We start from the raw sequence: 14,622 nt of genomic DNA on the forward strand, positions 1-14,622 counted from the left end.
CACTGAGCTTAGAGCGTCACCAGCAGGTTGTAGACAGACACAGAGAGAGACTGGAAGACACACAGGCAGAGAATCGAACGTCCTCTGGCCACATCCCACACTGACCACTTCATTGTGAACAATGCCCTTTGGAGCCAGAGGATGAATTCCACACAACTGCAGTCACATTAAAAGGAGGTGAGAGGTGTCAAGTGTCGCGTCAGACCATTCAAAACCATTTACATCAGTGTCGTCTGGTCGTGCTAGACGGCATGCAAGATACCTGACCACACCACCCGACTCAGGCGCCATCTGCGCTGGACGAGGGACCAGTGGCCTCAGTGCCGGTCACTGATTAACGTCAATTCATGCTGAGCAGAAATGATGGCCATCTTCAATATTATAGACATGAAGGACAGCACTATGCATCAGCCAGCGTTGTCACCAGATGAGCCTTTGGTGGTGGTGGTGTTACAGTGTGGGCCGCTGTGTCTGGTCAGTACAGAACGGCTTTACACTGAGTGAATGGTGCAGTGACAGCTCCGACTACCGGAATAACATCATTAATCCATTCATTGTGTCTCTGCATGAACAACACCGGTCTAATGTCATCTTCATGGAGGACAATGCTCCGCCTCATCAAAGTCGCCTCATTAGGTAACGGATGCTGGAGACTGGGGGACCTCAAATGGAGCTGCTGCACTTTCTCCAGACCTGAATCTCATAGAAAACCTTGGAATCAGCTGAGTCACCGTGTAGAGGCCGTAACTCTGGACCACAGAACCTCAATGACCTGAGGGCCGCCTTTCAAGAAAAGTGGGGTGCCGCCTGAACAGACAATAACTCCACTTGTGACCATCAGGAGGCCTCGTTGTCAGCTGGAATTGATAGTCAAGGTCACAGGTTATTGAAACAGTGACATTTTGGTAAGGGGTATATCCCGCACTGGTGGTTTGCTTTTGTTTCAATAAATTGTTTGAGATGAGGAAATCCCTATTGCTGCTTCTGCTTAACCCCCCTTAGCAACCCATGACGTATTGGGTACGTCATGGCTCGTGTGAGGTTAATCCACGCCCCCTGCTGTGGGCAGGCCACGGCGATCAGCGCACATAGCTGATTTCAACAGCGGACGTGTGTGCCTGCTAGTCGCGGGTGGAATTGCTTCCGCCTGCTAGTCGCGGGTGGAATCGCTTCCGCCTGCGACTATTAACCCCTGACATCCCGCTGCCAAAATCTGGCAGCGAGATGTATATGCGCGCAGCCATTATGGTGACTTACCCCGCCCCCATCGGATGCCACGTGACACGATCACGTGACTTCCGGTGGTTGCCATGGTAGCACAGGGTCATGTAATGATGCCTGTAGCTAACATGAGTCACTTGCTCTCAATGCCTGAATACAGCCGGCATTGAAAGTAAAGCAACATATCTGCAGATCTCAGCTCTGTAGCTGTGATCTGGAGATATGGAAGAGCGATCAGACAGCTGATCCTTATAGTCCCCTAAAGGACCTAGTAAAATAAAAAAAAGTAAAAAAAAAACCTTTTAAAAAAAACCTAATAGTTCAAATCACCCCCTTTTCACCTCATTGAAAGTTAAAGGGTTAAAAAAATAAAAAAATATACACACATTTGGCATTGCCGCGTCCATAAGCGCCCGTTCTATCAAAATATAAAATTAATTAATCTGATTGGTTAATGGCGTAGCGGCAAAAAATTCCAACCACCAAAATTACGTTTTTTTTGGTCGCCGCAAATTTTGCGCAAAATGCAATAACAGGTGATCAAAACGTAGCATCTGCGCAAAAATGGTACCGTTAAAAACGTCAGCTCGAGGCGCAAAAAATAAGCTTCCACTGAGCCATAGATCCCGAAAAATGAGAACGCTACAGGTTTTGGAACATGGCGCAAAACGTGCGCCACTTTTTTTGGGCAAGCTTGTGGATTTTTTTTTTAACCCTTTAAGTACAAGTAAACCTATTCATGTTTGGTGTCTACAAACTTGCACCGACCTCATGCATCACACCCACACATCCGTTTTGCCATATAGTGAACACTGTGAATAAAATATCCCAGAAACTATTGTGCCATCACAGTTTTTGCCGTTTTTCCACACTTGGAATTTTTCTTGCCGTTTTCCAGTACACCATATGGTAAAACTTTTATGGTTTCATTTAAAACTACAAGTCGTTCCGCAAAAAAACAAGCCCTCATTTGGCAAGATTGACGGAAAAATAAAAAAGTTACACCTTTCGGAAGAAAGAGAGGAAAAACAAAACCGAAAACGCCCGGGGGCTTAAGGGGTTGAATGCCCGACTGTCGTGATAAAATATCAATGTAGAGGGAACTTTTTACGTTTTTATGCTTTACATAAATTTCCCCGAAAAGTTAAGTTTTCCTAACTTTTTGTGAGTAGTGTTTTATCTGCGGAGAGGTTTTTCTCACGATCTCTAAAACTTTTTTTTGCAAGTTTTAATTTTTATTGGAAACGGGAAAGAAAAAAAGAAAAAAGTTATTTAGAAAGTTATAAGAGCGCTTCTGTTTTTCTGGCCTGATGAAGAGCCACCTCCCTCTGTTCTACTGTATCATTGTGTAGAAGTTTATTCCACTTTATTTTTATTTTTTAGCATTACAATTTTAGTTTTATTTATCCTGTCACTAGACCTTCAAATTGGTTATCCAATTTCTTGGTATACGTCTCTTGTTAGGTGATGTGGTCAAATCGTGACCCCACTGGCTTTGTGTTTTCAGAAGGGGATCCCCATCTCAATCAGCATAAGTTATTGTTTGATGCAATTGCATGAACTGTACCACTAAAGTTATGCATAGCAGAGATAGAAACCCCTATCACGGATAATGATGATGACTGCACAGTGCCTATCAGACAGTTGTAATGTAGATCACAGTTCAGCCTCCCTCGCCATATACTGATATACGAGAGGATATCTATACCTGTTACCATAGCCGGCAGAGGTGGGACTGGCTCTATCTGGTCATGTGATGTTGTACTAATGCATCATGGGACTGAAACTCCTATCTATTATATAAAGCTGAATGAATATAAAAGCTACAGCCACAAAATTTTGCACACTCACACTTCTGGACCCCTAGAGCGTCATAGGCTATGTTTTGAGGGGAAACTGTAACCCCGCGCTTTACAGTTATTCACCAAAAAACCTGCCTCCATTAAAGCGAATGGAGCTGGGAGCCACAGTGCAGCCAGAACTTCAGAAGAATGCGCAGCCACGCCCTTATATGGAATGTTGGCGTGTCACAATGCAGCCAGGGAAAGAGACAGACACAGACAGGGTAAGAAACAGACAGGGTAAGAGACAGACACAAAGAGATAGACACAGACAAAGATACAGACTGACAGGGAACGAGACAGACAGGGAACGAGAGACAGGGTAAGAGACAGATAAAGACAGGGAAAAGAGACAGACAGGGAAAAGAGACAGACAGGGAAAAGAGACAGACAGGGAAAAGAGACAGACAGGGAAAAGAGACAGACAGGGAAAAGAGACAGACAGGGAAAAGAGACAGACAGGGAAAAGAGACGGACAGGGAAAAGAGACAGACAGGGAAAAGAGACGGACAGGGAAAAGAGACGGACAGGGAAAAGAGACGGACAGGGAAAAGAGACGGACAGGGAAAAGAGACGGACAGACTGGGAAAGGGACGGACAGACTGGGAAAGGGACGGACAGACTGGGAAAGGGACGGACAGACTGGGAAAGGGACGGACAGACTGGGAAAGGGACGGACAGACTGGGAAAGGGACGGACAGACTGGGAAAGGGACGGACAGACTGGGAAAGGGACGGACAGACTGGGAAAGGGACGGACAGACTGGGAAAGGGACGGACAGACTGGGAAAGGGACGGACAGACTGGGAAAGGGACGGACAGACTGGGAAAGGGACGGACAGACTGGGAAAGGGACGGACAGACTGGGAAAGGGACGGACAGACTGGGAAAGGGACGGACAGACTGGGAAAGGGACGGACAGACTGGGAAAGGGACGGACAGACTGGGAAAGGGACGGACAGACTGGGAAAGGGACGGACAGACTGGGAAAGGGACGGACAGACTGGGAAAGGGACGGACAGACTGGGAAAGGGACGGACAGACTGGGAAAGGGACGGACAGACTGGGAAAGGGACGGACAGACTGGGAAAGGGACGGACAGACTGGGAAAGGGACGGACAGACTGGGAAAGGGACGGACAGACTGGGAAAGGGACAGACAGATACATACAGAGGGGGAGACAGAGAATGGGAGAGAAACAGAGAGACAGTTACTATCCCGGGCGTTAATACATTCTATTTATACATTCTATCCCGGGAATGTTAATACATTCTATTTTTGTTAACAACAGTTATTAACCCAGGCGAAGCCGGGTAGTACTGCTAGTCACAGATAATGATGATGAATGCACAGTGCCCATCAGACGGTTGTAATGTAGATCACAGTTCAGCCTCCCTCACTAAATACTGATATACGAGAGAATATTCATACCTGTTACCACAGCCGGCAGAGATGGGACTGGCTCTATCTGGTCATGTGATGTTGCACCAATGCATCATGGGATTGAAACTCCTATCACAGATAATGGTGATGACTGCATAGTGCCTGTCAGACGGTTGTAATGTAGATCACAGTTCAGCCTCCCTCGCCATATACTGATATACGAGAGGATATCTATACCTGTTACCACAGCCGGCAGAGATGGGACTGACTCTATCTGGTCATGTGATGTTCCACCGATGCATAATGGGATAGAAACTCCTATCACAGCTGTCACATCTGCATCAGAGCCCGCTCCTGCGACTTCTGCTTCAGTCACCAGGTGACACCGTATTTCCACCATGGACGGTGCTGGTAATAGGGGAGGAGTCAGTATCAGTAGATCTGGTGGGCGCAGGCTCCGCCCATCCACTAAGCTGGGTTTTCCTGGGACCTGCAGTACCACTGGCTGACTGTGATGGCGTGTGCCTTGCTGCTGAAGTTACCACCGTTCAGTCATAGTCAATGGGAAGGCACCACACCCTTCTTATTCCCCCTCCTGTCTGCTGGTTGCCGCCAGATATAAAGTCTAGTTTATCCTGCTAGTCTCTGGTTCTCGTCCTGCTCTGTATATTGATCCCCGTGTTTTGACCTCTGCCTGCTCTCTGACGTCTCTCCTGCTTACTGTTTTTGTATCTTGCTACCATCTCCGGTTTTGACCTTGGCCTGGTTTCTTGACGACGCTCTTGTCTGCTGATTTTTGTCCCTTTTCTGTATCTCTTGGTTTCTCCCTGCCTGACAGCTACTCTTCTTGGATTGTAGCCTTCTACAGGTAGCGATCTACAGGGCCCTGCAGTAATTCCAAATCTCTGTATAGGGTTTAAACGGTTTTGGGGTTCTCTGGATCCTGCTTGTGGGTGGCAGGGAATGAGACTGGCTCTATCTGCTCATGTGATATTGCACTGATGCATCATGAGATAAAAACTCCTATAAGGCTAGGGCCCCACTTTGCTTTTACCTGCTTTTTTGCTGCTTTTTCAACTGCAGCGTTTAATGCCAAAATGGATGTGTTCTGTTTTTCAAGCAAAATCTATGGGAATTTGGTTTTCTTGAACCCACTTTGGAGTTCAAAATGCTGCCTTTTTGTTGCAGAACTTTGGTCAAAAACTCAGCTTTGCAGTGCAAAATCCAAATGGCAAAAACACTTGACATGTCAGTTGTTTTTGCCTTTGGGTTTTGCACTGCAAAGCTGAGTTTTTGACCAAAGTTCTGCAACAAAAAGGCACCTTTTTGAACTCCAAAGTGGGTTCAAGAAAACCAAATTCCCATAGATTTTGCTTGAAAAACAGAACACATCCATTTTGGCATTAAACACTGCAGTTGAAAAAGCAGCAAAAAAGCAGGTAAAAAGCAAAGTGGGGCCCTAACCTAACACATAATGATGATGACTGCGCAGTGCCCGTCAGATAGTTGTAATGTAGATCACAGTTCAGCCTCCATTACTATACACCGATATACGAGAGGATATTCATACCTGTTACCACAGCTGGCAGAGATGGGACTGGCTCTATGTGGTCATGTGATGTTGCACTGATGCATCATGAGATAGAAACTCCTATCACAGATAATGATGATGACTGCACAGTGCCCGTCAGACAGTTGTAATGTAAAATGCAGTATGAGAGCTGGGAATTAAGATTGAGGTTGAGCTACATAGAGGTAAGAAAAGTGCAGTTATAGGAAAAATAAAGCTGTTGGTGGTTCTTTACTTGCATTTTAAATGTGGTTTTGTGTATTCAGACGATATATACATATACATGAAAGTGTCTTTTGTCCCCGTACAAGACGACTGCATGTGTGTGTCTGTAATGATAGTGGCAGGAGCAGAATTCATTTACACAGCTTGCATGACATTTTTTTTCCAGTTGGTTGAACAGATGTAAACCCACGGGGCCCTCGAGAAATGACTTTGATAGATGGCTGCTGTCTGAGAAGCCGGCGTACAACAGATTAGTGCAAACCCAAAGAGAATCTCGTCTGCTTTGTAGAGAGTTTGGTCCAATAAGATAATGTTTCTAATTAACCTGTAGAGCACTGATGGAGCGCGGAGCCCAGCACAAGAAACGCTGCACTATTCTTTTGTCAGGCAGGCTGCAGAGTCGCGCTGGGCCAAAGCAGGATTTTTTTTTTATTTTATGTTTTTTTTCTTGCTTTTATTCCTGTCTTTTCCATAAAGCATTTTTAACATTGACAGCAGATGCGTATTCTTTATTGGCCCTAAGAACAAAACATATTATTTCAGTATTTTATTAAAAAACGTTCTTATATATAATATTTTATTATTATTATTATTATTATTATTATTATTATTATTATTATCATTATTATTATTATTATTAATGATTTATTATTTATTAATAATCATGTATTTATTATTATTAATTTTAATATGTTGCTATTTTTTTATTTTTCTTTTACTAGACAATGTAAGGCACAATATATGGAAAGTTTTCTGTGGTCTGCTTTGCTGTACAGATTGGGTTTGATGAGCAGAGTTCTTTCGCCATCATTACAGGGTGATCCTGTTACCGATGGTAGTGTTAGACTACTGGAAACCTTGATGATACAGTGATACTATACACAGTGTGTTATGGCTCCCCTGGGGAGGGGGATTTGCTACATTGTAGGCGAGTGGCACACACCAGATGCATTGATAGGGCAGACTGCAAGTGGAATGGCGAAGATCAGCAGAGCTGAATATGCCAGACAGTACACGGGAAAGTAGACCTAATTATGCGAGATGGCTCGTGGAACAACAAAGCTGGATATGCTGGATGACTCATGGAACAGCAGACAGAAGAGCTGGATATGCCAGACAGTGCATGGAACAGCAGAGCTGGATATGCCAGACAGTACATGGAACAGCAGAGCTGGATATGCCAGACAGTGCATGGAACAGCAGAGCTGGATATGCCAGACAGTGCATGGAACAGCAGAGCTGGATATGCCAGACAGTGCATGGAATAGCAGAGCTGGATATGCTGGACCACACGTGGAACAGCAGAGCTGGATATGCTGGACCACACGTGGAACAGCAGAGCTGGATATGCTGGACCACACGTGGAACAGCAGAGCTGGATATGCTGGACCACACGTGGAACAGCAGAGCTGGATATGCTGGACCACACGTGGAACAGCAGAGCTGGATATGCTGGACCACACGTGGAACAGCAGAGCTGGATATGCTGGACCACACGTGGAACAGCAGAGCTGGATGTGCCAGACAGTGCATGGAACAGCAGAGCTGGCTATGCCAGACAGTACATGGAACAGCAGAGCTGGCTATGCCAGACAGTACATGGAACAGCAGAGCTGGATATGCCAGACAGTACATGGAATAGCAGAGCTGGCTATGCCAGACAGTACATGGAACAGCAGAGCTGGATATGCCAGACAGTACATGGAACAGCAGAGCTGGCTATGCCAGACAGTACATGGAATAGCAGAGCTGGCTATGCCAGACAGTACATGGAACAGCAGAGCTGGATATGCCAGACAGTACATGGAACAGCAGAGCTGGCTATGCCAGACAGTACATGGAATAGCAGAGCTGGATATGCCAGACAGTACATGGAACAGCAGAGCTGGATATGCCAGACAATGCATGGAACAGCAGAGCTGGATATGCCAGACAGTACATGGAACAGCAGAGCTGGCTATGCCAAACAGTACAAGGAACAGCAGAGCTGGCTATGCCAAACAGTACAAGGAACAGCAGAGCTGGATATGCCAGACAGTGCATGGAACAGCAGAGCTGGATATGCCAGACAATGCATGGAACAGCAGAGCTGGATATGCCAGACAGTACATGGAATAGCAGAGCTGGCTATGCCAGACAGTACATGGAACAGCAGAGCTGGATATGCCAGACAGTACATGGAATAGCAGAGCTGGATATGCCAGACAGTGCATGGAACAGCAGAGCTGGATATGCCAGACAATGCATGGAACAGCAGAGCTGGATATGCCAGACAGTACATGGAATAGCAGAGCTGGCTATGCCAGACAGTACATGGAACAGCAGAGCTGGCTATGCCAGACAGTACATGGAACAGCAGAGCTGGATATGCCAGACAGTGCATGGAACAGCAGAGCTGGATATGCCAGACAGTACATGGAATAGCAGAGCTGGATATGCCAGACAGTACATGGAACAGCAGAGCTGGATATGCCAGACAGTGCATGGAACAGCAGAGCTGGATATGCCAGACAATGCATGGAACAGCAGAGCTGGATATGCCAGACAGTACATGGAATAGCAGAGCTGGATATGCCAGACAGTACATGGAACAGCAGAGCTGGATATGCCAGACAGTGCATGGAACAGCAGAGCTGGATATGCCAGACAGTACATGGAACAGCAGAGCTGGCTATGCCAGACAGTACATGGAATAGCAGAGCTGGATATGCCAGACAGTACATGGAACAGCAGAGCTGGATATGCCAGACAATGCATGGAACAGCAGAGCTGGATATGCCAGACAGTACATGGAACAGCAGAGCTGGCTATGCCAAACAGTACAAGGAACAGCAGAGCTGGATATGCCAGACAGTGCATGGAACAGCAGAGCTGGATATGCCAGACAATGCATGGAACAGCAGAGCTGGATATGCCAGACAGTACATGGAGCAGCAGAGTTGGATATGCCAGACAGTACATGGAGCAGCAGAGCTGGATATGCCAGACAGTGCATGGAACAGCAGAGCTGGATATGCCAGACAGTACATGGAACAGCAGAGCTGGATATGCCAGACACTGCATGGAATAGCAGAGCTGGATATGCCAGACAGTACATGGAACAGCAGAGCTGGATATGCCAGACAGTACATGGAACAGCAGAGCTGGATATGCCAGACAGTGCATGGAATAGCAGAGCTGGATATGCCAGACAGTGCATGGAACAGCAGAGCTGGATATGCCAGACAGTACATGGAACAGCAGAGCTGAATATGCCAGACAGTGCATGGAATAGCAGAGCTGAATATGCCAGACAGTACATGGAACAGCAGAGCTGGCTATGCCAGACAGTACATGGAATAGCAGAGCTGGCTATGCCAGACAGTACATGGAACAGCAGAGCTGGATATGCCAGAAAGTACATGGAACAGCAGAGCTGGATATGCCAGACAGTACATGGAATAGCAGAGCTGGATATGCCAGACAGTACATGGAACAGCAGAGTTGAATATGCCAGACAGTACATGGAACAGCAGAGCTGAATATGCCAGACAGTACATGGAACAGCAGAGCTGGATATGCCAGACAGTACATGGAACAGCAGAGCTGGATATGCCAGACAGTACATGGAACAGCAGAGCTGGATATGGCAGACAGTACATGGAACAGCAGAGCTGGATATGCCAGACAGTACATGGAACAGCAGAGCTGGATATGCCAGACAGTACATGGAACAGCAGAGCTGGATATGCCAGACAGTACATGGAACAGCAGAGCTGGATATGCCAGACAGTACATGGAACAGCAGAGCTGGATATGCCAGACAGTACATGGAACAGCAGAGCTGGATATGCCAGACAGTACATGGAACAGCAGAGCTGGATATGCCAGACAGTACATGGAACAGCAGAGCTGGATATGCCAGACAGTACATGGAACAGCAGAGCTGGATATGCCAGACAGTACATGGAACAGCAGAGCTGGATATGCCAGACAGTACATGGAACAGCAGAGCTGGATATGCCAGACAGTACATGGAACAGCAGAGCTGGATATGCCAGACGGTGCATGGAACAACAGAGCTGGATATGCCAGACAGTGCATGGAATAGCAGAGCTGGATATGCCAGACAGTGCATGGAATAGCAGAGCTGGATATGCCAGACAGTGCATGGAATAGCAGAGCTGGATATGCCAGACAGTGCATGGAATAGCAGAGCTGGATATGCCAGACAGTGCATGGAATAGCAGAGCTGGATATGCCAGACAGTGCATGGAACAGCAGAGCTGGATATACCAAGCGACACTTGAAACAGCAGAGCTGGATGGCACTTGGAATAGTCGAGTTCAATATGTTGTACAACTCGTGGAACAGTAGAGCTGGATATGCTGGACGACTCCTGGAACTGCAGAACTGGATATGCCAAACACGTGGAACAGCAGAGCTGGATATGCTGGACAATATGTGGAACAGCACCATGGAATCAATTGTGCTCTATAAATAAATATTAATAATAACAACACATGGAACAGCAGAGCTGGATATGCCGGACGGCACGTGGAACAGCAGAGCTGGATATGTTTGTAGGCTTTTGAAACAGTGAGGATTAGTAGAGCAAGTTACGCTGAACGGCACCTTGTTGAATAGTAGAGCTGAGTGTGTGGACAGCACCCTGGAGTGGTAGCATTGTGCTTTTACAGGCACCTTGGTACAGCAGAACTTAATGCGTGGATTTGGAATAGCAGAGTCAAACTGTCAGTAATACACCTTTTTTATGTAGCAGAGCTGAGTGTGCAGACAGCACTTTGGGGCTGCAGAGGGGTTTGTCAGTAGACACACTATGAGGCTTGCAGCAGAGCCCAGTGATAGTTCGTGCACATGGCAGCCTCAGGCTCTTATTATCTGCATACTTGGCAGCATAAAGTTAATTGAAAAGTTTTTATTTTAATCAATAGATCTTGGAATAATAATAATTTCCACAATTGGATGTGTTTAAAAAATATGTTCCTGTGCTGAGATAATCTTGTGTCCCTGCTGTGTACTGTGTAATGGCCGTGTCTGACCGTACAGGAACATGGTCTGATCACACCACATCTCCTGGGCAGGGGGAGGACGCAAAAGAGTAAAAAGACATGGGAGCCAGGGAGGATGAGTACAGTATATAACAGGAGGGGGACAGGAAAGGAACATATATACCAGCAGGGTGACAGGTATATACCAGGAGGGGCCCAAACGAGGAACATATACCAGGAGGGGGACAGTATATACTAGGGTGGGCCCAGGGGTGGAACATTTATATCAGGAGTAGGACCGTATATACCAGGAGGGCCCTAGGAGAGGAACATACTGTATATATCATGAGGAGCCCAGTAGAGGAACATATATACCAGGATGGGGACAGTATATACTAGGATGGGCCCAGGGGACTAACATATATACCAGGAGTGGGACAGTACCAGGAGGTGCCTAGGAGAGGAAGATATATATATCAGGAGGGGCCCAGAAGAGGAACATGTATACCAGGAGGGGGACAGTATATACCAGGAGGGGCCCAAGAGAGGAACATATATACCAGGAGGGGCCCAAGAGAGGAACATATATACCAGGAGGCGCCCAGGAGAGGGACAGTATATACTAGGAAGGGGCCAGGGGAGGAACATATCTATCAGGATATCATATCTATCACCTGGCGGGGCCTAGGTGAGGAACATACAGTATATATCATGAGGAGCCCAGTAGAGGAACATATATACCAGTATGGGGACAGTATATACTAGGATGGGCCCAGGGGAGGACCATATATATCAGGATCTGGGGGGACAGTACATACCAGGATGGAGGTCATATACACCAGGATTGGGAACATATATACCAGGATGGGGTACATCAGAACAGATTGGGGGGACGTAATGGGATGGGGGACAACTTGTATGTCTTTATAGAATTTAGAATGCTAAATGTATACATTCACATATATCCATCCATACATCTGACCAACATGCGGGGAGGGGGGACCCAGGTCCAAATATTGCAGCGGGGCCCCTCAAACTCTAGATACACCACTGACCATGTATTCAGTATGGAATAAAAAAAAAAAAAACCTAAATGTTTTTGGAGTTAAAAAATTAATTGAAGTTGAGCAAAAATCTTTGTCATTTTAAGAGATCGACCCCATAAATTAACCCCGTCATTCACTTTTTTTTTTAATTTGGATGTATACATCGGTTTTTTTATTTATTTATTTTTTTTTTTACATATATCAGAAACCAAATCTCCCCGCCATCCTCCGGGCCCCGAAGGAGCGAAAACCCAGCAAGAGGGAGGGGGGCGCGCAGAAGACGCTGCCGTTGCCGGCGGTCCTCTACAGGTAATTGTTATCCATTTTTTTGATTAGCATTGGAATTTCATTTTCCTCCGGAAAAGGTTGTTAATGTTTTAAATGGGAGCAGCGGGACACGTGTTATGTGGGGGCACGGCGCGCTCCGCTAGCCCAGCGATGGGATAATCTTTTTTCATGGCCGCGGGGCAGACGTCTGTGATTGACGCGTTTCTCGGCTCCTTTTTAATTTTTTTTATTTCTTTTAGTTGTGGAATTTGTAAGAAGAACCATGACCAGCACCTTCTGCTGCTGTGCGACACCTGCAAGCTGCACTATCACCTGGGGTGCCTGGACCCCCCGCTGACCCGGATGCCGAAGAAAACCAAGAACAGCTACTGGTGAGGACCACCGCTTCAGGGCTCGGCTATTTGTATATTACATTACACAAACATGGTCGCTTTCTTCCTGAAACAGCGCCACACCTGTCCATAGGCTGTGCCTGGTATTACAGCGCCACACCTGTCCATAGGCTGTGCCTGGTATTACAGCGCCACACCTGTCCATAGGCTGTGCCTGGTATTACAGCACCACACCTGTCTATGGGCTGTGCCTGGCATTACAGCGCCACACCTGTCCATAGGCTGTGCCTGGTATTACAGCGCCACACCTGTCCATAGGCTGTGCCTGGTATTACAGCGCCACACCTGTCCATGGGCTGTGCCTGGTATTACAGCGCCACACCTGTCCATAGGCTGTGCCTGGTATTACAGCGCCACACCTGTCCATAGGCTGTGCCTGGTATTACAGCGCCACACCTGTCCATAGGCTGTGCCTGGTATTACAGCGCCACACCTGTCCATGGGCTGAGCCTGGCATTACAGTGCCACACCTGTCCATAGGCTGTGCCTGGTATTACAGCGCCACACCTGTCCATAGGCTGTGCCTGGTATTACAGCGCCACACCTGTCCATAGGCTGTGCCTGGTATTACAGCACCACACCTGTCCATAGGCTGTGCCTGGCATTACAGCGCCACACCTGTCCATAGGCTGTGCCTGGTATTACAGCGCCACACCTGTCCATAGGCTGTGCCTGGTATTACAGCGCCACACCTGTCCATAGGCTGTGCCTGGTATTACAGCGCCACACCTGTCCATAGGCTGTGCCTGGTATTACAGCACCACACCTGTCCATAGGCTGTGCCTGGCATTACAGCGCCACACCTGTCCATAGGCTGTGCCTGGTATTACAGCGCCACACCTGTCCATAGGCTGTGCCTGGTATTACAGCGCCACACCTGTCCATGGCTTGTGCCTGGTATTACAGCGCCACACCTGTCCATGGCTTGTGCCTGGTATTACAGCGCCACACCTGTCCATGGCTTGTGCCTGGTATTACAGCGCCACACCTGTCCATGGCTTGTGCCTGGTATTACACCGCCATACCTGTCCATGGGCTGTGCCTGGTATTACAGCGCCACACCTGTCCATGGCTTGTGCCTGGTATTACAGCGCCACACCTGTCCATGGCTTGTGCCTGGTATTACACCGCCATACCTGTCCATGGGCTGTGCCTGGTATTACAGCGCCACACCTGTCCATGGGCGGTGCCTGGCATTACAGCGCCACACCTGTCCATGGGCTGTGCCTGGCATTACAGTGCCACACCTGTCCATGGCTTGTGCCTGGTATTACACCACCACACCTGTCCATGGCTTGTGCCTGGTATTACACCACCACACCTGTCCATGGCTTGTGCCTGGTATTACACCACCACACCTGTCCATGGGGTGTGCCTGGTATTACACCACCACACCTGTCCATGGGCTGTGCCTGGCATTACAGCGCCACACCTGTCCATGGGCTGTGCCTGGCATTACAGCGCCACACCTGTCCATGGGCTGTGCCTGGCATTACAGCGCCATACCTGTCTATGGGCTGTGCCTGGCATTACAGCGCCATACCTGTCGATGGGGTGTGCCTGGCAATAAGGCGCCACACCTGTCCATGGGATGTGTCTGACTTTACAGCTCAGCCTTTTTTAATTGAGTGAAACTGAGCTGTAATTCCATGCTCAACCTGTAGAT

The 14,622-nt window shown here is 47.6% G+C and overlaps 1 protein-coding gene across 1 annotated transcript in view; it reads left to right on the forward strand.

Moving 5' to 3' along the window:
• The window catches only part of PHF14 (PHD finger protein 14), a 322,056-nt gene that overhangs the window by 81,097 nt on the left and 226,337 nt on the right, over positions 1-14,622 (forward strand). Inside the window, exons 12-13 of the mRNA XM_075316872.1 lie at positions 12,482-12,585; positions 12,804-12,935. Of these exons, the coding sequence (XP_075172987.1) occupies positions 12,482-12,585; positions 12,804-12,935 (236 nt within the window). The remainder of the gene's footprint in view (positions 1-12,481; positions 12,586-12,803; positions 12,936-14,622) is intronic.

The sequence above is a fragment of the Anomaloglossus baeobatrachus genome, chromosome 6 (genome assembly GCF_048569485.1).
Source record: "Anomaloglossus baeobatrachus isolate aAnoBae1 chromosome 6, aAnoBae1.hap1, whole genome shotgun sequence".
Lineage (NCBI taxonomy): Eukaryota > Metazoa > Chordata > Amphibia > Anura > Aromobatidae > Anomaloglossus > Anomaloglossus baeobatrachus.